We start from the raw sequence: 22779 nt of genomic DNA, 5'->3' as shown, positions 1-22779 counted from the left end.
TTGTAATGATTGCATGTGGAAAAATCATTACTAATGATTTGTTGGGAATCTGGCATCATCAGATTTACCGCTTCAATAGAGTACTGCAAAGCCTTTGTGTTTAAGATTTAACCTTTAGGAGAATTTCTCATTGACTGCAGATGTACACATTTAAATATAATGTTGTTGACTGTTTCTCATCAGCGACAGTAGTGACCCCAAATGCATGTTTTGGGTGGGTGGGGGGTGGTTTGAATTGCAAGGGACTACTCAGATCGTGTGCCAGTAACTTTTAAGATGTTCATTACTTCTCACATTGGTGGCAGCACGTAATTCTATGTTGTCTCTTGTGGCTGTTTAGAAAACAGGATGTGTAGCTGTAACTTCACTGGCGAGGCTGTGCAGTTTTACATTTCAGTGTTCTTCCTCGTATGTGGAGCATTTAGAGGGCTGGTTTTGAGATATTTGGAATATTCATTTTAACCAGGGCTAATGAATAACAGCTTCAAGGTGGAGAGGTGATTTTTTCAGAGGAAAAATGCACTGGACCTTCCCTGAAGGCCAGCAGGCTGAAAGAGACCAGTCCTTGGAGAAAAAGCCCCATCAGGATGGGGAGCAGGTAGTCTGTCCTTCTCTTAATAGTTTATTCCTAAATAGATTTTTTTCCCCTGATTGTAAAGGGCAGATGTGTAGTGTTACAACAATGCAGAAAGATGAAAACGAAATAGAAATCACTCAACTCCTGCTGAGAGAACCATGCTGAACATTTGGCATATTGACTTTTCACAAATGCAGTATAGTCATATTTGTGTATATCAGAGTTTTCAGCAGAGATGTTAGTGACATTTTGGGCTGGAGAATTCTTTATTGTGGGGGGCTGTCCTGGGAGCATCTCTGCCTCTTACCCGCTAGATGCCAGTGGCAGTCACTCCTCCCTCCCCGCAAGTTGTGACAGCTAAAAATGTCTCCAGACCTTGCCAGATGTCCCTGGGGAGCAGAACTGCCCCGGTTGAGAAGCACTGGTGTACATCTATACATTTTTGCATTTTTACTCAATCGTACCCTCTACCTCTTCCTGGTTAGTGTAGGAAGCCAACCCAGACTGAAAGGAAAGGAAATGATAGACTTTCATTTGTTACAGCATTAGTCGAAGGCTCAGTCTCTGTGCTCAGAGATGGAAATGTCAAAGCCCCTGGTATGATGAATGATTTTACTTATAGGCTCAAAAGTGAGCTGATGTAAATCTTAATTTCTGGTTTTGTTTATATGTATAATACAGTTTGTTTTGGTAAAAAATGTTAGAATTTTAGAAGCTGTTCTCTGGAATACTCACTATAGAAGCATTTATAACTAAGCTCATTTAATCGAAGCTATAATGAAAGTGAAACTGATATTCAAAATCATTTTCTAAATACTCCATCTATATGTGGATTTTTTAGAGACTGTTTTACCCTACATGTACCTCGGTGGGGGTGAGGATAGATATGGGTCTGTCTGTCTATATTTATCTAAGCTGCATATCTATCTAAACTGCACGTGTGTGTGTGTGTGTGTGTGTGTGTAAACTGCAGAGAGTTCTGAAGAGAGTTATTTTTACGGAATTCTTTTCAAAGTATTTTGAATTTTTTCAGAAAAAGTTCCCTCATGTGTGTCAGGGAGTCTGTTGAAAAGAGAATATTTATAGGTGTTATGTAAATTTGCGGGTTTTCTGCCTACTTTGTAAGTTGGGTTCCTTTCAGGAAGACTTAAAAGATGGCTTCAGAAGTGAAGATTTGTCAATGATCAGTGAAACAGGAGCGTCCGAAGATGTGGCATTAAAAAATTGAATACTAACATTTATACAGTTATCTATTTTGGACATGTTTTCTATAGATTGGGCCTTTTTCTTTTTTTTTTTTTTGCGGTACGCGGGCCTCTCACTGTTGTGGCCTCTCCCGTTGCGGAGCACAGGCTCTGGACGCGCAGGCTCAGCGGCCATGGCTCAAGGGACCAGCCGCTCCGCGGCACGCGGGATCTTCCCGGACCGGGGCATGAACCGTGTCCCCTGCATCGGCAGGGGGGCTCTCAACCACTGCACCACCAGGGAAGCCCCTCTTTTTCTTTCTTTTTCTGTTTTTTTTTTTTGTGGTACGCGGGCCTCTCACTGTTGTGGCCTCTCCCGTTGCGGAGCACAGGCTCTGGACGCGCAGGCTCAGCGGCCATGGCTCACAGGCCCAGCCGCTCCGCGGCACGCGGGATCTTCCCGGACCGGGGCACGAACCCGTGTCCCCTGCATTGGCAGGCGGACTCTCAACCACTGCGCCACCAGGGAAGCCCTCTTTTTCTTTTTTTAATGGGTCTCTTAAGTAACCAAGAACTTGAATAATGCATCATTAGTAAAACCAGATATAATAATTGAATTGTTATAAACTGCCAGCCTTATAAATCCCTCTGGCTGGGCTTCCAGGATTTGACTCAGGGCTCCATCGCTTTCCACCTCTCTGTCCTTGGTTTCTTCATCTGCAAAATGGGGTTAATAGTGGTGCCAATCTCAGAGAATTTTGTGAGGACTGAGTGCCTTGAATTTAGTAAGCGCTTAATATAGGTTACCTGTTTTTTTGGCAGTATCTCATCTGACCCCTAGATTTGGTCACTGGAGAGCATGGAACAGCTTTTCTGCTTTGAAGGGGCTGAACTAGTGCAGATAACTCAGTATTATCGTGTGCCCAGCAGTTGCATAGATAAGTTACATTTTTCATATCTTTTTGTTATACACTCTTTTATGTTGTAAAATGTTTTGGTCTAAGAACATTAAAACTTGATCCATGGTGATAATGAGAAGGAAGAAAAAAACATGTAATTTTATTCTTAGATTTACAGGATTTTTCTTCTCTGACTCTACTTCATTCATGCTTCACTGCACTGACTCCAGAGTGGTGATGTTATAGAAGCCAAACAAATGTTTTCGTCATATGTTTTATTGTCAAGAAGTGATGCCTGTGTGCAAGGTACTGCTTTGTGCTCCTTCTTACTCCGCCTTCAAGGTCAGAAACTTCCATGACCCCCTGTGGCCCTCGGGGCCTTTTGCAGTGTGACCTTGTCTGCAGCTCCGCTCAGTCCTCTGGGACACTCGCCTGCCCCTTGACCGTGCAGGCCCAACATGGATCTGTTGAATGAAAATACAAATGCGATTGCCCTGCCGTTTGTCCGAGATCAGTCCTTCCTGACCCCTAGCTTGGCCGTGGCACTGTCTCCATTTCTCCTCCCCTTTGAGTTTCTCGAGTGTCTGGATTTTTTCCTTTGTCTTGTGTGTGCCTTGTTGCCCTAACTGGGCTCCCCTTAAGAGGGTTTGGGCATCTATGCTTGGGTGCCCTGTTGTGGCCACGATGTTGTGCGTGCAGTAGGCCTTCAGGGGTTCTTCCTGGTGGAGGAGAGGCCGTGCTCAGTGTCTTGAACAGTTCCCCTATTCATGAAGTTAGCCACTCCTGAAGATGGCAGGTGGAATGCCTTAGGCGTCGAGTTCCTATTACTGTTTAATAATCACATTTCTGTATCAGTTCTAGGAGCAAGAAGGGCAATCTACAGTTTGTTCATTTAGTCCATTCAGACTTTACTGGGGTGAGAAGCCTCACTCCTAAGGGCCGTGGTTGGGTTTGGGACGTGGACATCGGTGCCGAGTAGGAGCTGTTTCCTGATGCAGAAGCATGTTGGTCTGGGATGGGATGGTGAGGCTGTGTGATCCTGGCCTTGTTAGTCCATCGAGCAAACAGCTGGCCCGGGCCTGACCCAGATAGGCCCCTGCGGTACAGTGATGAATAAGAATGTTTCTGCCTTGAAAAATCCCGCGTCTTGTTTATTTTGCCCACTTAAGCCTGAGCGTGTAGATATCAGAAATTGGTAGAAAGTGAACCAGGAAGTGGCACAATGAGTATCTCAGGTACGCTGTGAGGTAATAGTCTCTCGCCCCAGGCTGGGAAGCATTGACTAGCATTTGGAAATCTTTTTGTCATAGAAATTTCTTTTTGGTTGAATCAAATTCCACTATTAACATAGAAAAATAATAACCAACATGGGTTGAATACTACTGGCATTGTTTAGCCCTTTACGAGTCTTAATTCATATTAAGATCCTGAAAGCTATGAAGTATTGTGAGCTGATTTCAGATGAGGAAATTGAGGCACACAGAGGGTAAGTAACTTGCCCAAGGCGATAAGAACACGCACAGCAGTGGTGGGATTTGAATCCAGGAGGAGTTTAGCTCCAGAGCCCAAGCTTTTGGCCACTTTGCTACTGTATGAGTTTTAGCACAGTCTGACCAGGAAAGTAGTATGGTGGTGATAAGGTGCCTGTGTCTGAGAGAAGTAATTTCATGTTATGTTTTGAATTAGGAAGGTTTGCTTAATGAAATTTTTGTTTTTAATTAATTAATTTATTTATTTTTGGCTGCACTGGGTCTTTGTTGCTGCGCGCGGGCTTTCTCTAGTTGTGGCGAGAGGGGGCTACTGTTCACTGCAGTGCACGGGCTTCTCATTGCGGTGGCTTCTCTTGTTGCAGAGCACAGACTCTAGGCGCGCGGGCTTCAGTAGTTGTGGAACATGAGTTTAGTTGCTCTGCAGCATGAGGGATCTTCCCGGACCAGGGCTCGAACCCGTGTCCCCTGCATTGGCAGGCGGATTCTTAACCACTGCGCCGCCAGAGAAGTCCAAATGAAGTTTTAAAAATAGTTTTATCTGGGCTTCCCTGGCGGCGCAGTGGTTGAGAGTCCGCCTGCCGATGTAGGGGACACGGGTTCGTGCCCCGGTCCAGGAAGATCCCACATGCCGCGGAGCGGCTGGGCCCGTGAGCCATGGCAGCTGAGCCTGCGCGTCCGGAGCCTGTGCTCCGCAACGGGAGAGGCCATAGCAGTGAGAGGCCCACGTAAAAAGTTATATATACTGGTATTTAACATTTTTTTATTGGAAAAATTTTTATTGAGCTATTATTCACATAAAGTATTATATTAATTTCAGGTGTACAGCATAATAATTCTGTATTTGGAGCTTTGCAAAATAATCACCACAATAAGTCTAGTTAAGATCCATTACCATCCAGAGTTACAAAAATTTTTTCTAGTGATGAGAACTTTTAAGATTTACTCTCAAAAAAAAAAGAGATCTACTCTCGTAGGAAATTTCAAATAATGCAGTACAGTATTATTAACTGTAGTCACTGTGCTGCATATTACATCCCCCATGCCTTATGTATTTTATAAATGGAAGTTGGTACATTCTGACACCCTTCATCCATTGTGCCCACTCCCCACCTCTGCCTCTGGGAACTACCAATATGTTCTCTGTATCTGTGGACTTGGTGTTCTGTTCTGTTTTGTTTTGTTTAAGATTCCACCAGTAAGTGAGGTCATATGGTATTTGTCTTTCTCTGTGTGAATTATTTCACTTAGCATAATGCCCTCCGAGTCTATTCATGTTGTCACAGATGGCAAGATTTCATTCTTTTTTATAGCTGAGCAATATTCCAGTGTACATACATATCACATCTTCTTTATCCATTCATCTATCAGTGGACACTTAGGTTGCTTCTGTGTGTTGGCTATTATAAATAATGCTGCAGTGAACATAGGTGTATATATATCTTTTCAAGTTAGTGTTTCAGGTCTCTTTGGATAAATAACCCAGAGGTGGAATTGCTGGGTCATATGGTAGTTCTATTTTTAATTTTTTGAGGAACCTCTGTACTGTTCGCTGTAGTGGCTGCCCCAGATTACAATCCCACCAGCAGTGCATGAGGGCTGCCTTTTCTCCACATCCTTACCGACCTTTGTTATCTTTTGTCTTTTTGATGATAGCCATGTCACAGGTGTGGGGCGATACCCACTAGTGTTTACGAAACACCTAGACTGTGCTTAGCCCAGCAGACGTTTATGGAGCATGTACTGTGGGCTGAGCACTGTTTTAAGCACTGGGGATGTCATGGGAACCAAAAAAGAAAATCTCTGCCCTTGTGGAGCTGGCAGTTTAGTGGAGGCATATAGATAATAAGTAAGAAATAGACTAAGTGATAAGTTACGCAGTTTGTTAGAAGGGCATCAATGCTATATGGTGGCAGATTGGAGGAAGATGTGGGTGATGGGAGTTTTACTTCAAGAGGTCAAGGTAGGTCTCTTTGAGGAGGCCTGTATTTGGTATTTGAGCCAGCCCCTGAAAGCTGTGAGAGAATTAGAATAGCTAGCAAGGTCCGGAGGGACTGCCAAGAGGGAGTGGGGAGAAATTACGGGGTTTGGTCCCCACCCTTTGAGAGCTCGGTGTTGTTGGGGAGATAAAGCTGGATCCAAGTGCTGAAATGTAGGAACGGAGAGGAGGGAGAGAGGAGCAGTGTGTATTGGAGGGTCTGTTAAGGCTTTGGGGAGGGAGTGGCCGCTTAGAGACCTGCATTAGCCCAGAGCCTCACAGGGGAGGTGTGTTTTATGCTTTGAATGGGAGCCAGAGCCCTGCTGAAGTGTGGCTGTAGAGATTGGGATGGGTGTCTCAAGGTCAAGTGATGGTTGCTCAATTCCAGGTGCAGGAGCTTGGAGGTTGCTTCTTGAGCAGAGATTAACACGGTGACCTTGACTGCTGGGTCTGTAAGTAACGACTGATGTTGAAAAAGATTGGTCTCACAGTGGCACACAGGCTGGGTTGAAGGCAGCAATCTTTAAAAAAAAAATTTTTTTTAATTGGGATGTAATTGATGTACAACATTAGATAAATTTTGGGCGTACAACATAGTGATTCACAATTTTTAAAGGTTACCTCCATTTATAGTTATTATAAAATATTGGCTATATTCCCTGTACTGTGCAGTATATCTTTGTAGCTTATTTATTTTATACACAGTAGTTTGTGTCTCTTAGTCCCCTACCCCTATCTCGCCTCTCCCCCTGGTGACTACTAGTTTGTTCTCTATATCGGTAAGTCTGTTTCTTTTTTGTTTCATTCACTAGTTTGGTGTATTTTTTTAGATTCCACATGTAAGTGATATAATATAGTGTTTGTTTTTCCATGTCTGATTTATTTCATTAAGAATAATACCCTCCAGGTCTATCCATGTTGCTGCAAACGGCAAAATTTCATTCTTTTTATGGCTGAGTAGTAGTCCAGTGTGTGTGTGTGTGTGTGTGTGTGTGTGTGTGTGTGTGTGTATCACATCTTCGTTAGCAGCTCATCTGTTGATGGGCACTTGGGCTGCGTCCGTATCTTGGCTACTGGGAATAGTGCTGCTGTGACCATTGGGGTGCATGTATCTTTTCGATTTAGTGTTCTTGTTTTTTTTTCAGATATATACCCAGGAGTGGAATTGCTAGGTCATATGGTAGCTCTATTTTTAGTTTTTTGAGAAACCTCTGTACTGTTTTCCACCGTGGCTGCACCAGTTCACATTCCTGCCAGCAGTGGATGAGGGTTCCCTTTTCTCCACCTCCTGGGAAGGCGGCAGTCTTAAACAGAGTGAAAAGCCCGTCAACAGTGGTAGTGCAGGCCTGGGGTGCTGATGGCTTGGGCCGATTTGCCGGCAGGAGGGATGGAGAAGGACAGGTCTGAGCTGTATTTCTGATGAGTGGGTAGATCTTCATGCTTGGAGGTGACAGCAGGAGAGCAGTGCAGGACGACCCTCAGGTTTGCCCAGGGGCAGGGAGTGTGACGGCCTCTTCGACACAAGGGGGCCCTTCCCTTGGCAGGGACCCCTGGCGTTGAGAAGTCTGGTTTCATTGTTTCTGGGGAGACAGTGTGTAGAGCCTGGAGGTGTCTGGCGGTGGGGCCGCAGCTGTGGGTTAAGTGGTCCTGCACGTACTGTGGGGTCTGACCTAACCTGCCCGAACCTTGGCTCCTGTGGGAAGGTTGGTGTTTATCTCCATGTGTGATGGTGTGAGAAGCTGGGGCTGCAGATAGGGATTGGGGCCCTGTGGCTCCAAGAATGGGTTAACAGTCAGAGGGTGTTAGTGAAGCGGGGTCTGGGCCCAGGAGGATGGGGGTCAGGGCGACCAGGAGAGCCTCGGGATGGGGGCGCTGGAGGCACAGGAAGGGTGGGTGTTTCCGCAGCCAGCGGTGCAGCTTCGGGAGAGGATAGAGCCGTGCCAAGAGCACGGGTGCCGGACAAGCGCCGAGGCGGCGTTTAATTGGATCGGCCCTTTTGCTTCTGTTGCAAACACCTTCTCTTTTTACCCGCCTGGTATTTGGCTTCTAGTCACAGTGTGGCATGGTAGGTCTCAGAGAAGATTTTGGAAGTGCAGTTGAGTGAGATATTTATGCCACTTCTAAGTCAAAATCTATCAGGTGCTCATTTAGGGCATTCTTGATGTTTGGGGATTTTAATTATCGTTAAATTTTATCTTGTGCGATTAACCGTAAACACCAAAAAAAAGGCTCTTGGAGAGAGGAGTGATGTCAAACCAATTCTGAGACTGTGTTTTGGTGGTGATTTTAAACAGGTAGGATGTTTACTTACAGTGAACATCTAAGGGATCACTTGGGAGTTTCTGGCTTTCAGTGGTGCCATTCTAGTGTCATTGTTTTTTTCAAAAAGTATTTATTGAGTGCCTGCTGTTTACCAGGCACTGTTATAGACAAGCTCACCACCCCTGTGGGATTTGAAGAACTGTTTTTGTGTTTTGGGAAATTTTGTGTTTCTTTGAAACAACTGTTAAAGCCTGTTCTCTCTCAATAGGGTGATTCTGAAGACGATATGGAGGAACAGTCTCGAGAACAGAGGTAAGGAAAAAAATGGGAGCAAATCCACGCTAAGTTTCTCTGCCCACTTTGGATGCTGTCTGACGTCTTGGGATATGTCTGTGTTTGTGTATTTACCATTATCTGTGATATACCTTTCTCTTTGGCATTTGGGGTATCTATACTCTCTAATAATGAATATGGCTTTGTTTTAAAATAAGGTTGCACAGAAAGCTGTTAAAACATGCCCCCCCAACTTCACTTTCCCATGGCGTGCATACACCATCCTGTTTACGGACATCTGTTGAGCATCAGGCAGTGTGCTGGGTGCTGGACGTAAAACACTGAACGAGACCTGTTTGCGTGTAGTAGGGAAGTCAGACGTTACTGTAAACAAAACAAAATAGTTATGCTTGCAATAGGAACTATCAAGAATTCAGTTGCTGTGGTAGAGAATAAGGAGATGGATAGCATGCTTAGGTGGTTGGAGGTGACGTTTGAGCTGAAGTCTGGAGGCTGTATGGGAGCAGCCAGGCGGCAAGCAGAGGGAATGGCAGGTGCAAGGGGCCTGTGGTGGGAAGCCCTGCTGGCAATCCAGGGACGTGGAGAAGGCCAGCGTGGTTTCGTAGGATAGTGAGATGAGCTAGGACCTTAGAAGCCATAGTGAGGAGGTTCGGTTTTAATTTCTTTAAGTGTAGGATGAGTTGTTAAAAGATTTTAAGCAGGGGCCAGCAAATCAAAAGATGTAAATTACATTTTTAAAGGGAATGCTTTGGTCACGGGGCACTCTTGGTTAGTTGTTGTCAGACTGAGGTATCTGGTCCCTTGGAGGTACCTGAAGACTCTAAGTGGTACCTGGGCGTGGGGATAACTTTCAGAGAATCAGCTTCTAGATCCCCAGCATCCACATATTCTCCTAAAACTGATCTGTCTGAGGTCACAAGTTCTCCTTTTCCACCTCTTCTTTCGCAGTCTCACTTCTCCACTTTGCCAGACAAAGGCAGACCTCTCTCCGGGCCCCGATCCTGCTTTGTTTTTCATCTTGGGCAAAGGGACAATTTGAAGCATTGGTATCGGTTAGGAGAAAGTGATTTAATTCTGGATGATGAATTCCTTAGTAACTTTGGTGGTTTTCAGATCTTTCCTCTCTATAATATTGAAGGAGAATCCAATCTAATTGTTAGTCGTTAGACCATCAAAAAGTGATTTGTGGATAAAATCCTGAGGGAGTGTAGAGCGTATAGGGTCAGTGCTGTAACAAATCTCCTTCCATTCACATCTATTTATGTGAACAAGCTTTCTCAGTGTTTACATTACAAAAAAAAAAAGGGACAAGGAAAATAAGATTAAGTTGATGCTAATTAACCCTGTCTCATTCTAGCAGTAATAGTCGTATAAACCAATTGAGGGGAAAAAGTTCCATAAATCTCATTAAAGGATGCATTTTCGATAAAATTTGAACCCTTATGTTTAATTAACTATCAAAATTTGTAAAATTTGTTAGATCAGTTGTGTGCTAATAAAAATTATGATAATTCAGAAGAAAAAAATTTGACACTTAGACCCTGTGGTCACAGGATATTTAAAAAACCCCTAGATCTCAATTTATACCCATAGTTTTGTTGAAAAAGGCTTTGAACATAAAGCTCTATTAGGTTAAAATTCTTTGAGGGAATATCCAGCAATACAGGAATGCCTATCCGTATATTTTTTAAAATGAATAACGGTGGATATCATTATATAGTATTCAGATTCCTTTGAATATATTTTAAAAAGTGAGTTTTATTAAAAATGCCAATATTTATAATAGGCCAGAAATTGCATTCTTTGCAAACATTCAAATTCATAGTATAATATAAAAAATTTTTTTTTCTCCTTGACTTACATGTATTTTTTTTTTTTTTTTTTTTTTTTTGCGGTACGTGGGCCTCTCACTGTTGTGGCCTCTCCCGCTGCGGAGCACAGGCTCCAGACGCGCAGGCTCAGCAGCCATGGCTCACGGGCCCAGCTGCTCCGCGACATGTGGGATCTTCCCAGACCGGGGCACGAACCCGTGTCCCCTGCATCGGCAGGCGGACTCTCAACCGCTGCACCACCAGGGAAGCCCGTATGTTTTTTTTTTAAGGGAAGTATAGTTGACTTACGGTGTGTTAATTTCTGCTGTACAGCAAAGTGATTCAGTAGTACAGCATTTTGAATGTTGGGATTACTTAAATGTACGGGGCAGATTTCAAAGTTTGTCACAATCCTCTCTGAGTGTCTGGGAGCAAAAAGAGCTGAGAAATGCTGACACTGGTGCCTGCTGAAGGTGGTGCGGACAGAGGGACGTGGAAAGTTCTGAGATGAATTTGGGTTGACTCCGTTGTGGAGAGTGAGAGAAAGAGGAACCATGGAGGGCTGCTCGGATTTGGCTGGAGCATCTGGGGTGACGATGACGGTGATGGGAAAGATCTAGCGAGAGGGCAGTCAGGAGCTCTCCTTGGTTGTTCTAGGAATCTCAGGCTTGATGGGACACATCCTGTCCCGGGAAGATGCGGGTAGGCAGTTGAGGTGAGTGTGGAGCTAGGAAGGCAGGGCTGCATCTCCAGGGGCATTGTCCTGTGTGCCTTTGCATTGGTTTTCCTCTTTCAGAGGTGTACTTCTCTTCTTTCTTATTAATTAGAACTAGTTTCTATTCACCCATTTCCTGTCACAATTAAAGGTGTGAAGTAGATTTTATCCTTCACGCTCTTTTTTTTTCTTTAATATTATTTATTTGGTTGCACCGGGTCTTAGTTGTGGCTCGTGGGCTCCTTAGTTGCAGTGTACATGTGGGATCTAGTTCCCTGACCAGGAATCGAACCCGGGCCCCCTGCGTCGGGAGTATGGAGTCTTATCCACTGCACCACGAGGGAAGTCTCCTTCGTGCTCTTTTGACACAGACGACCAGAGTGAGGATGTAGAGGTGAGGGGGAATTGAATCAGTGGCTTTCAAACTTTTAGACAGTGACTCAGATGAAAGACACATTTTATATCATGATTACTTATTACCCACAGGCAGTATATGTGGATGTATGAATATGTACACGTGTGTTTATTTATAAAATAGCGCTTACCTTTGCTGCCTGTGGTGTACTGTATTTTCTATTTTCATTTTTTAAAAATTGTGGCAAAATATACATAACAGTTACCATTGTAGCCACTTTTAAGTGTGCAGTTCTGTGGTATTAAGTACATTCACATTGTTGTGTAGCCGTCACAACCACGGAACTTTTCTATTTCATTTTCTTTTGTTAAAAAAATGCTGGTTGCCACTACTGAATTGATTTCAAAACTCACAGTTTGGTCTACCCTGGTTTATATGTTTTAATCTTCTCAATATCAAATATTCCAGTGTTTTGCTGTTATTTTATCCCTAGTCCCTTTCCTCTTAGCTGGACTTCCAAGCCTCTTGGGTTTTTTATTGTTGTCGTTGTTGAGGTTTTTTGCCTTTTGTGTAAAGATGATGATGAAGATTGGATGCTGCAACCAGAAAACCTTTGTGTCCATTTTCTGAAAATGTAGCTTCTGGTGTTCTCTCTGAGTCTAATGAATGAATTCTCTCTGAGTCTGATGTCCTGTGATGGGTCAGTCAGTCACCTAAGTACTTACTGTTCATTTACCTTCTACTGTGCAGTTGGGATTTTTAAAAAATGAAGATTTTAATACCTTCAAAGCTCATAGAATCTCTTGCTACTTTTAAATTAGGCCTTTTGCTTTAGCATAGATTTAGATTTACGGAAAAGCTGTAAAGATGGTACAGAGAATTCCCATTTACCCTTCACACAGTTTACCCCAGTGTTAATGCCTTATGTTACTGTGGTTCGTGGGTCACAACTAAGAAACCAACATGTGTACATTATGGTGAACTAAACTCCACACTTTATTCGGATTTCCCTGGTTTTTCCCTAATGTTCTCTTATCCAGGAGACCACATGTAGTTGTCATGTCTCAGGACCCTCTTGGTTGTGACAGTTTGTCAGACTTCCCTTGTTTTCGAAACCATGGCAGTTCTGAGGAGTTCATCCTTCAATTTGGGGTTGTCTGAGGTTTTTTCTCATGGTTAGATCGAGGTTATGGGTTTGGGGGAGGAAGGCCGCAGTTATAAGTTGCCATTCTCCTCATATATCAAGGGTGTCGACTGTCAGCGTGACTTAACACTTCGATGCTGACCATGACCACCTGGCTGAGGTACTGTTTGTTAGCTCTCTCCACTAAAGTTCTTCTTTTCTTACCTTTTTCCATACTATACTCTTTGGAGGGAAGTCATTAAGTGGAATAAGCTCCACCTCCATAAATTATTTAGAATTCCTCTGTATGGAAGAGGTCTGTTCTCTCTCATTTATTGGTTTATTCAGTTATTTATTTACGTCATGGATATTTATTTTATACTTTGGGTTATAGGCCAAGACGAGGTTTGCCCTAAATGCCATTTATTCTTAACCTTATTTATGAAGTCATTAGTATCTCCTTACACATTTTTCAAACATTTTTGTGATTTTCATTTTAATTACTACCCTGCTACGCTAACCTTAATGATATTAAGGTGAACTTGAAGTCAGCACATATGAATTCCACAAAACGAATGCTCTGTCTCTGAGAGAACCCATGTAGAGGAACAGCTACTAACTTGGGAAATAGATTTGATCATAAAACAGAGTCTCAGTACGTCCTAGGAAAAGTGTAGTCCTCGGAAAAGTGTCAGTGGCACTGACCTCTGTCACTGGAGAGAGTCTGGGCAGTGAAGGGGACTCTGTGTTTCCCCCCAGACTGGCCAAGGCAGGGTCCTGGCTGGACCACTGTAGATTCTGGGGCGCAGGGTTCTAGAGCAGCTTGCCTGTGATCTCAAACAGAGTTTGGAAAGCTTTTAGGGTAATTGGCCTCATTGAAGATTTTGTTTATACTATCTTGACTCCATCTTCTGTGAATGCTATGTAATTGTACTTGGTTGAATGCCAGAAAAGCAGTTTTTGAAAAATGTTCTCCCCTCTCTCCTCTCCATCCTCATTTTTCTCTTGGGTGTTCTCACATATCAGCAGTAATCTGTTCCTCTGCTGAGAAAGAAAGATTGCTGTTGGGGATTCAGTGAGGGGAGCAAAGGAGAGCGAGCTGATTGCAGCTCTTCCTAGAGGTGACACTCTCTGGGAAGCTGGTCTGACTCTCTGGACGCATCTCCAAAAGGCCTTTTTGGGGTATATTTGTTAGAATGTGAAAAGTTTAAGCGTTGGCAAAGTATGAATAGTATATTAACTCTGCTTTTAAAATGGTGAGGTAAAAATTGTAAATACTGACCGGCCAGGGGGTGTCTGTGGAAGGTTTCTTTGGTTTTTTTTTTAATGTACTTTTATCTGATTGGTAGCGGCAGCAACATGTGTTCTCCTGAAACCGTTTTCGTCAGAACATGAAGAAAATCTCGTTAACCTTTCAGCAACATACTGAAAGTTGTAATTGCAGACAGAAGCGACTTAATCTTCAGGGAGCTTCCTTCTGGCAGTGAGTTATCTCAGAGCCCCCATGGGGAAGGGAACGACTTTCCACTTTTATTTGTTTCTCTTCAGAAATCGAAAGCTGTGTTTTTAGCACAACGTTGAAGTTCCTTACGTGTTGGTAGGATCGGGCATTTTTATTTATTTATTTTTTGTGGTACGCGGGCCTCTCACTGCTGTGGCCTCTCCCGTTGCAGAGCACAGGTTCCAGACGCGTAGGCTCAGCGGCCATGGCTCACGGTCCCAGCCGCTCCGCGGCATGTGGGATCTTCCCGGACCGGGGCACGAACCCGTGTCCCCTGCATCGGCAGGCAGACTCTCAACGACTGCGCCACCAGGGAAGCCCGAATCGGGCATTTTTAACCTGAACTTGCCTCCCCAGGGCTGCATCCTGGACGCTCCTCTCTTCCCATCTGTCATTTCCCTGGGTGATGGCGCCTGCTGTCTTGGGTTTTTAAAGAGAGAGAAGGAACTTGAACTCGGTGGTACCTTCTGCCCAGGGGTTGCACCTGTGCAGTTGCCCAGCGAGCTCTCCTCTGCTTTCCGGTGCCGCCCAGTCAGTGTGTCCTGAACTGAGCTCCTGGGCTCAGTCCCCTCAGGTTCCCGGCCTCCCCCACGGCCCTCCCCGACCCCCCTCCTTCGGCTGCTCCCCTGCCATAGCCCGGCCCCCACTGCTGGCCGGTGCCCCCCCGCCCCCACCCCGTGCATTCATTTGCATAAGTCAGAAATCAGGACGCCCCTCGCCTCCTCTCATAGACCTCGTCCCCAGCGGGTCACCAGGTCTGGCTGCATCTTCTTCACATGGTCTCCTGCCTTGGTTTTACAGCTACCCCAGTCTGTTCTCCAGGTTCCTACCCAAGTGATGTATCTAAAGCATGTGCATCCTTGCTTGTCATTCCTCTTACAAGCAGCCTTACCTTCTGAGCATGGCACAGAGGCCACCTCTCCAGCCTCGCTTCCCCTCACGCACGGCCTCTCTCCCTCTCTCGTTGCCGAGATGCTCTTCTCTTCCCTGGCACACCTCTCACCTGACTAACTCCTTCCGTCCTGCTCCACACGCACCATGGCAGTTCTGCCGGCCCGGACGTTCACTCCTCTGTTTAAAATTGCCTTTCTCCGGATGCCCACCCACCTGAGTCTCAGTCAGCTGACCCCCCGGCACCTAATCCACTACCTAACACCTAGGAGAGGAGGTGCTGAATGAAGCGATGCCCCCTCCTGTTTTTAAGTCTTTTAAATTGATTGCTTGTCATGCTTCACTTGCTCTTCATATCCAAGCACACAAACCATATTTGCCATTGAAACCACAGTACTGGTACTAGGATTAGGGGTTGTAGTTTTTAAATTGGGTCACTGCAGTTGGCGTGTTTTTAACGAGAATGGGTTATTAGCTCTATCTGTGTGTGCCCTGTGGAACCTTCTACAGGGTCATGTGGCCCCGAGAGGGGTGCAGTGATTGCGTTCAGTCATGGTCTTTGTGGTCCTGACAGTGTGAAATGAATTTCCTTTGACTGTCATAGGGCTCATAATTTAGGTGTTGGCCTTAGAATACAAGCTTTTAAACAGGGTTCTTGGTATATATTAAATTTGTTAACCCACAAAACCCCTTTCAGATTTTTTTGGGTTGTGAAATTTCTAGCAAAGCTTTTGACACTTATATAATTAGTTAACCCTCAGTTGAAATCAATTAGAAAAATAGTATAATAGGATCAGAATCTTAATTCTGATTTTCACTGAAATTTTTACTTTTCCTGGATATATTTTTTTTACATACTCTGGAGTGATTAGGCTTGTGCTAATTTGTATCTTTATATGGAAAATATATATTTGAACAACTTTCATAATTCCAGGTGTATTTTGAAGGTTAATTTAGAACAAAAACAGGCAAACCACTTCATTAATGTTGATATTCCAGAAACAAAAATGGGGAGTTGAAGTCTGGAGAGCTTGGGTGTGTTCTGTAAATGTGGCCACCCAGTGCCAGAACCTCAGCGTGGATTATGATAGACTTAGGGATGCCTTGAGGAGAAGTGGCTAAACTCAGCACCGAAAGTCTGACCCTCAGCTGGCATCCTTCCACAGGGCACTCAGTGGCCTGGCTGATCACTTACACACTTGTCACAGTATTGAACAGGGAAGTAACTGTGGAGTCCATGCAGTCAGGTGGGTGCTCTGAAGAAAGAGTGAGGCAGATTCAACAGCTCGGGAAGACTTGCCCACGGAAATTACCACATGGTCAAAAAGTGTATAAAACACTCGGAGAAGCTTATTTTAGACAAGAGAGAAGGTAGTGCTGTGAGCAAGAGAGAGACTTGGGTGTTTTGTCGCTGGAAACCCAACTTAGGTCTTAAGAGACAAGCTGACATTGTGGCTGTTTGGCCCTTCTTTAGTGTGCTTTGGGTCGATGAGAGATAAAGGTACCCTAGGTGGAGCCCAAAGTATTGGCAGCAGTGTTGATTAGCTCTGTAAAGGTTTTCGAGACGTGTCGTGACACCAGGCTTCTTATTGCTTAAGAAGGGGGCAGAGCCTGGGATTTCAGGGTTCAAAGAAGAAATATGATTTCCCAAGGCAGTGTTCTCTGTCTAGGAACACCAATAATGAGATAATAGGGTCTCCTGGGAGCTTGTTACTCTCATTTAAGATGAATTGTCATCAAATTATGAGTTTGTTGTTCGAGTCTTCCACAGAGAAAATAGGACTCCAGAGTAACAGTGATCCCCCCGCACCCCCCGCCCCAATAAATGTAACAAAAGAACATTGGCACTTTACAAATGATTACTGTGGTAGCCTGGACAGTATTTCTCAGATGTGCTCAATAAAGATGTTTTTGGAACCATTACTTTAGGGTTTGCCATTGCATCTACTTTGTAAATGATGCAAGAAAAAGTTTCATTTGCTACGGGTAGCCCTTCCCAATGCTTTCCCCCAAAGTAGTGGGAATGGATTTTTGAAAGGTCTGCTGTGAGCATGAAAATTCTTTGAATTAAAAAAAAAATTAAAAATTTATTGAGAAGTTTTAGTCATTTAAAAATTACTCACTGGTTATTCCTTTTTTTTTTTTTTCCCTCCAGAAATCCTTTAATAAAATTCATGTTTCAGGAAGACGGCCGTGTTTACCTCCTGGTGTTCTGCTCTATAGATACTTATCCCAGTCTGAGAAGCATGGGTTTAGGGCCATACCTGCTTTTTCCCTCACTCCAAGTCCTGTGGTTTCTACCCAGTTTGTCCAAGTAAACATGGCTCTGAAGGACATGAGGCTGTTGGGCTAAAACTAAACTTCTCCAGTAGAAAAGAGGATTTGCCACCTGTGGGATGTCCGGAGGAGCCCACGGCCGCTGTCGAAGGTAGTTCCCAGTATCTTCTGTAAAAGCGGAGGCACAACCTCTCGAGTTGACCTCTGTGAAACTGTGCACAGTAAGTAATCCACGTTGATGTCATACCTTGTACAACGGTGACGTTCAGGGTTATGGTGCCCTGTGGATGTTGGTTCCTTTAGCTGCCACTAAATTATTGATAATAGGTGAAGTCCAGTTTGAATAACATGCAACAGTGTTCCAGTTGATAGTCACGGCAGGTGTGTGTATGTACTGTGAATTTTTTGTGAAGTAATTCTTCTGGGAACGTGATTAATCTTTATCTCTCAAAATCAGGCCATGTTAATCCAATTAATCCATTCAAAACTGGATTTAAGTCATTGCCCTTGTACTTTATGGTTTACAGAGTACTTTCACATGCATTGTCCTTAAAAAAACAGGTGGATATGTGCTGGTATTCTCATTTTATAGATGAGGAATGAGTTCATAAAGGCAAAACAGTTTCAGATCACAGAGCTGTGTGGTGGCAGGACAGGCACATAAGTTGAGGTGTCCCCTTCCTAGATATGCTTGTCTACCTTGTCTCTAAAGTGGAATAGGTTAGAAGACCATTTTCACAACTAGATATACTGGTACCTGCTTTCTGCAGAAGGAGACTAAGTTGAAGAGTGATAGGTGAAAACAATTGAATTCTCTGGTGAGCTTTAGTAGTGGGGGGTTCCTGGGAAACCCCTGAAAAAAATGAGCATGGCTCTCGTAAGACAGACCCGAGCTGGGTCTTCAGTAACCCTTTACGGGGTGCTAGACGCCTTCTTCAGTTTACACTATTTCTGGGTGTTGCACACCCACTGACTGTCAGCTGCATAGCTTTTGGAATGGTCTGCAAAGTTCAAATCTGGAATTTTAGGATTATTTGTGGAACATACGCCACTGTCATGTGTGCTGAGAGGTTGCCCTCTGTCCTGGACGGACGTGCTATCCTGTTAGCTTGCTTTGCTTTGTGATTAGATATTTTCAGCTTCAGGTAACAGAAAACCCTGACCCAACCAGCTGAAACAATAAAGAATGTATTATGTCACCTAACAAGAAGCCGGGAGCAGGGTGGTGCTGGCTTGGTTTGCTGAGCAGGTGGGTGTCAGCACCGGGCAGCCGGGTCTTTCCCACCTGTCTGTGCTGCTGGCTGCCGGTCCTGCCCAGCTCCCCCCGGGCCTCACGGCCTCTGGCCGCCCGCTTGAACATCCATGGACAGCCTAGGACAACCTTCCTCCTGTGCCTCTTTCTCAGGAGCGCCCCTCAGCGACTTCCGCTTACGCCTCACACGTCAACATGGGTCCACGCTCACCCTGAACCCCTCCCTGGCCGAGGGCTTGGTGGGGCCACTGGATTGGCAGCGTTTACCCCAGCCCTGGGGAGTGGTGCTCTCCGCACACTGTAGGGGAGAGGGGGAATGAGGGGCAGGCCGGCTGCAGTAGTGCCACCAGCTGTCACTTGTGCCCAGTGTGGAGTGGAGGGGCTAGGGCGGCGTTTCTCAAAGCACAGTCCTGGAACCAGCAGAGTCAGCACCACCGGGGAACCTGTTAGGCCAGCTTCCAGACCCCACCCCAGGCCCAGCTTAATCAGGAGCTCCAGGGGAGGAGCCTGCGAGCTGCTTTCACAGGCCCTCCTGGGGATTCTGATGTGGCTCAAGTCCAGACTTGGATGCCATTGGTCCAGGATGAGGCATCTAAGGGAGCACATTTCAAAATCCACCTTTGGCTGAAGGTGGAATAATGAGATGCAGAAATGGGCTTGGAGGTGAAGCAGCGGGTGGCAGTTGGGAGACAGGCTGTGCTCAGTGCGGCTCCTGGTTGCTGGCCCGGGATTTGAGCCAACCGAGGACTCCTGCATTCCTCTCATGGGACCAGCCTTCCGCCAGCCGATCCGATTTTCCTAAATGAGCTCTGTCCGGGGTGGGGGTGGGTTCCCCCCGTCGGGGTCCACTGTCCCCCAGCAGGCCATCGAGGTCGGCTTCCAGGGAGAACTGAGGAACTTTCTCTGGGATAATTCATTCATTATAAGGGAAGTGAGTCTGGCAAGAAACCTTGGCCCAGGAACAGAAAGTCTCAGTTATGGGTTGGGAGTGGGCCACTGGCAGTACAGGGTGTGTGTGTACTCGGGTCTGCCTCCTGGCCCAGCTCCCTCTGGGCACGTGGCTGTGTGTGTGTGTGTGTGAGTGTGAGTCTGTAGGGGGCTTGTTGGGGCAAGACAAAGGATACTACTTCAGTAAAAACTGAAGGAAATGGGGCTTCCCTGGTGGCGCAGTGGTTGGGAGTCCGCCTGCCGACGCAGGGGACGTGGGTTCGTGCCCCGGTCCAGGAAGATCCCACATGCCGCGGAGCGGCTGGGCCCATGAGCCATGGCCGCTGAGCATGCGTGTCTGGAGCCTGTGCTCCGCAACGGGAGAGGCCACAACAGCGAGAGGCCCGCGTACCACAAAAAAAAAAAAAAAAAAAAAAAACCTGAAAGAAATGTTCTAAAGGTTCTGTGAGGAGCTGGGGTGGGCGGGAGCAGCACACTGAAGGGCACTTGCACATCCTGCCTGACCTTCCCCCCTCCCCACTGGGTCAGGGGTGTTGGCCTGGCCGCAGGAGCGGGGCTGGTGCCCAGGGGTGGGTGGGAGCTGGAGAGAAGGGAGACAATTGGGACCAGGGCCTGGGCTGGCTGAGCCTGCCTTGTGCTCCCCAAGCGGGCCACAGACGGGGATTCCCTGGGGCTCTTTCGTGGTGCAGTGGGAGTGTCTGCCAGCGGCAGGGGCAGGACGGAGGAGGGCAGGAGGAAGAAGCCCAAGTTCAAGTGTGCTGTGTTAGTTTCCCAGGGCTGCCATAACACAGTACCACAAACGGGGTGGCGTAAAACAACAAAAATGTTTTCTCTCAGTTCTCGAGGCCAAGGTGTTGGCTGCTCTCCCTTTGAAACCCGCAGGGAATCCCTCGTTGCCTCCTCTTAGCTTCTGTTGCTTCTCCGGTGTCTTTCGTGTCCCTTGGCTTGCAGCCACACGCCAACACCTCTGCCTTTGCCACACATGCCGCTCTCCCTGTGTGTCTCCGTGTCTTCACACGGCTGTCTTCTTAAAAGGACGCCAGTCGTATTGTGTCAGGGGCCCGCCCTACCCCAGTATGGCCTGATCTTAACTAATTATGTCTGCAGCAACCCTGTTTCTAAGTCAGGTCACATTCTGAGGTCTGAGGTAGGACTTCAGCACGTCATCTTAGGTGGACACGATTCAACCTATTACATACAGAGACTCATCTGTGAGCCCTTTGAGGGTCCCCTCACCTGCTTCCCCTGCTCTCCCCGAACTCTGGGGCTCCCAGGAAGTAACTTTGGGTGTTGGACTGGCTGGGCGTTTTCATTCTGAGAGCTGCACTTACTGGTCACACAGCTTTGGGTTGCCAGGGCGCCAGGGACAGCGTTAGGGCCCATGGGTTTTCTTACCGACTCATTGAACCTGGCCTTTTGGTCGAATGGGTTTTATTTCTAAATTATTTCTTTGTGTATCTGTAAGAGCATATCCATGGGAATTCTTTATTTACACAAAAGTGTGGGCGCCGGGGACAAGTATTTTTTATGATTTTTTTTTTTAACTTGTGGGAAATAAGTGGGAAGGTTGAAGAATATTTCGGTATACACTGAAGTTTAGCAAACAGGCAAAGCCTTGAAATCAAACCACAGTCCTTTGATTAGAATTCAGAAAAATACAACTACTGAAAATGCTGCCAGGCCGTGTGTGCCGTGTTGGGGCTGCATGTGGAAGTATCAGTATCTTAAACTTGCTTCATTCCCAGTTTAAACCCAGCAAGTGAATCCTTGTGGGTTGACACACATGCTGAAGCACATCCCTGTGAGCCATTCGTCGGTTTGGAGGGAGAATCCTTTTGTTCTTCCCTGGAAATGCTTGAATCCAGATGAGTCTCTTTCTGCCTCCGTAGGTTTGGACTGCAATGATCTGGGTGTCTGATAGTGCCAACAGTGAGGCATAGCTGCTGTTACTGTGGGTTTTTTTTTTTTAAATAAATTCATTTATTTATTTTTGGCTGCGTCGGGTCTTCGTTGCTGCGCGCGGGCTTTCTCTAGTTGCGGCGAGCGGCGGCTACTCTTCGTTGCAGTGCGTGGACTTCTCATTGTGGTGGCTTCTCTCGTTGCGGAGCGTGGGCTCTAGGCGCGCGGACTCAGTTGTTGTGGCTTGCGGGCACTAGAGCACAGGCTCAGTAGTCGTGACCTACGGGCTTAGTTGCTCTGCAGCGTGTGGGATCTTCCCGGACCAGGGCTTGAACCGTGTCCCCTGCATTGGCACGTGGATTCTTAACCACTGCGCCACCAGGGAAGCCCTACTGTGGGTTTTAATACTTCATCCATCAGTCTGCTTTCAGGTGGATGGATGTCCCATCCAAATTGCCTGTTGATTTGACTTTCATGTAACTTTAATTAGCAGATTCATGTTTTGGGAACATGTGATCTGTGATCTTGAAATTGGTTATGGTTGGCGTAATTCTTGGGTAATTAGGCGCTTTCACAGTGACTCCTCCAGTCATTAGAGGGCTGGGGTAATTTGAGGTTGAAATGTGAGAGCGAGGTGGAGAAAGCCCTTGCACTCTAGCCTTTAATCTTTTAATCCATTTAACCTGGGTTGTAAATTCAGGCTTCGTTTTAATTTGAAATGTGTTTAGGTAGTTGGGAACGGGTTTCATTAATTCACCACATTTAGACCATAATTAAGGGAGGTTATTCCTAATTGCCTAAACTCCTTAAAGTTACCGTGGGTACAGTAAGGGTCCATTAAAAGCGTGTTGCTCCCCGTTGGAAACCGAAATTCCAGGTTGAAAAAGTGAGCTGACAGTTAAAGGGAACAGGCACGACGAAAACAAAACCCAGTTCAGAGGTGCGTGCTGGGCATTGTTTTTGTGAGTTCAGAAGTGTATTTGTGGCATATGGAGTAGGGTTCATGGACGCACAGATATCAAGTAACCAGGTCTCTTGTTGAGTTTAAGGACCATCTCTCACTTAAATGCACAACAGTATCTACATTTTCTTTTCTTTTTATTTCTGCTTTTGAATTGGGGCTAAAGGGGGAACTGGAGAAGGAGAGAGATGCTTCAGGAGACCTGCACACCTGTAATATTGACTAATAAAAGGAGAGAACGGGAGAAGTAAGTAGAATAGGAAACTGGAGCAAGAAAAAGAACAGCTAGAGGACCTGGATTGCATGCATTTTTTTTTTTTTTTTTTTTTTTTTTTTTTTTTTTTTTTTTCCCCCCCCTCCACATT

The 22779-nt window shown here is 45.7% G+C and overlaps 1 protein-coding gene across 5 annotated transcripts in view; it reads left to right on the top strand.

Moving 5' to 3' along the window:
- The window catches only part of TMEM131L (transmembrane 131 like), a 159190-nt gene that overhangs the window by 1196 nt on the left and 135215 nt on the right, over positions 1-22779 (top strand). For all 5 annotated transcript variants that reach the window (XM_024757491.1, XM_024757490.1, XM_024757492.1 and 2 more), the window contains exon 3: positions 8656-8699. In XM_024757491.1, coding sequence (XP_024613259.1) covers positions 8674-8699 — 26 coding nt within the window. In that variant the 5' untranslated portion in view covers positions 8656-8673. The remainder of the gene's footprint in view (positions 1-8655; positions 8700-22779) is intronic.

Source organism: Neophocaena asiaeorientalis, unplaced genomic scaffold (genome assembly GCF_003031525.2).
Source record: "Neophocaena asiaeorientalis asiaeorientalis breed wild unplaced genomic scaffold, Neophocaena_asiaeorientalis_V1.1 scaffold238, whole genome shotgun sequence".
In the NCBI taxonomy this organism is placed as follows: domain Eukaryota; kingdom Metazoa; phylum Chordata; class Mammalia; order Artiodactyla; family Phocoenidae; genus Neophocaena; species Neophocaena asiaeorientalis.
The sequence above is the reverse complement of the archived record's forward strand: the minus strand, read 5'-3'. Positions and strand labels throughout refer to the sequence as shown.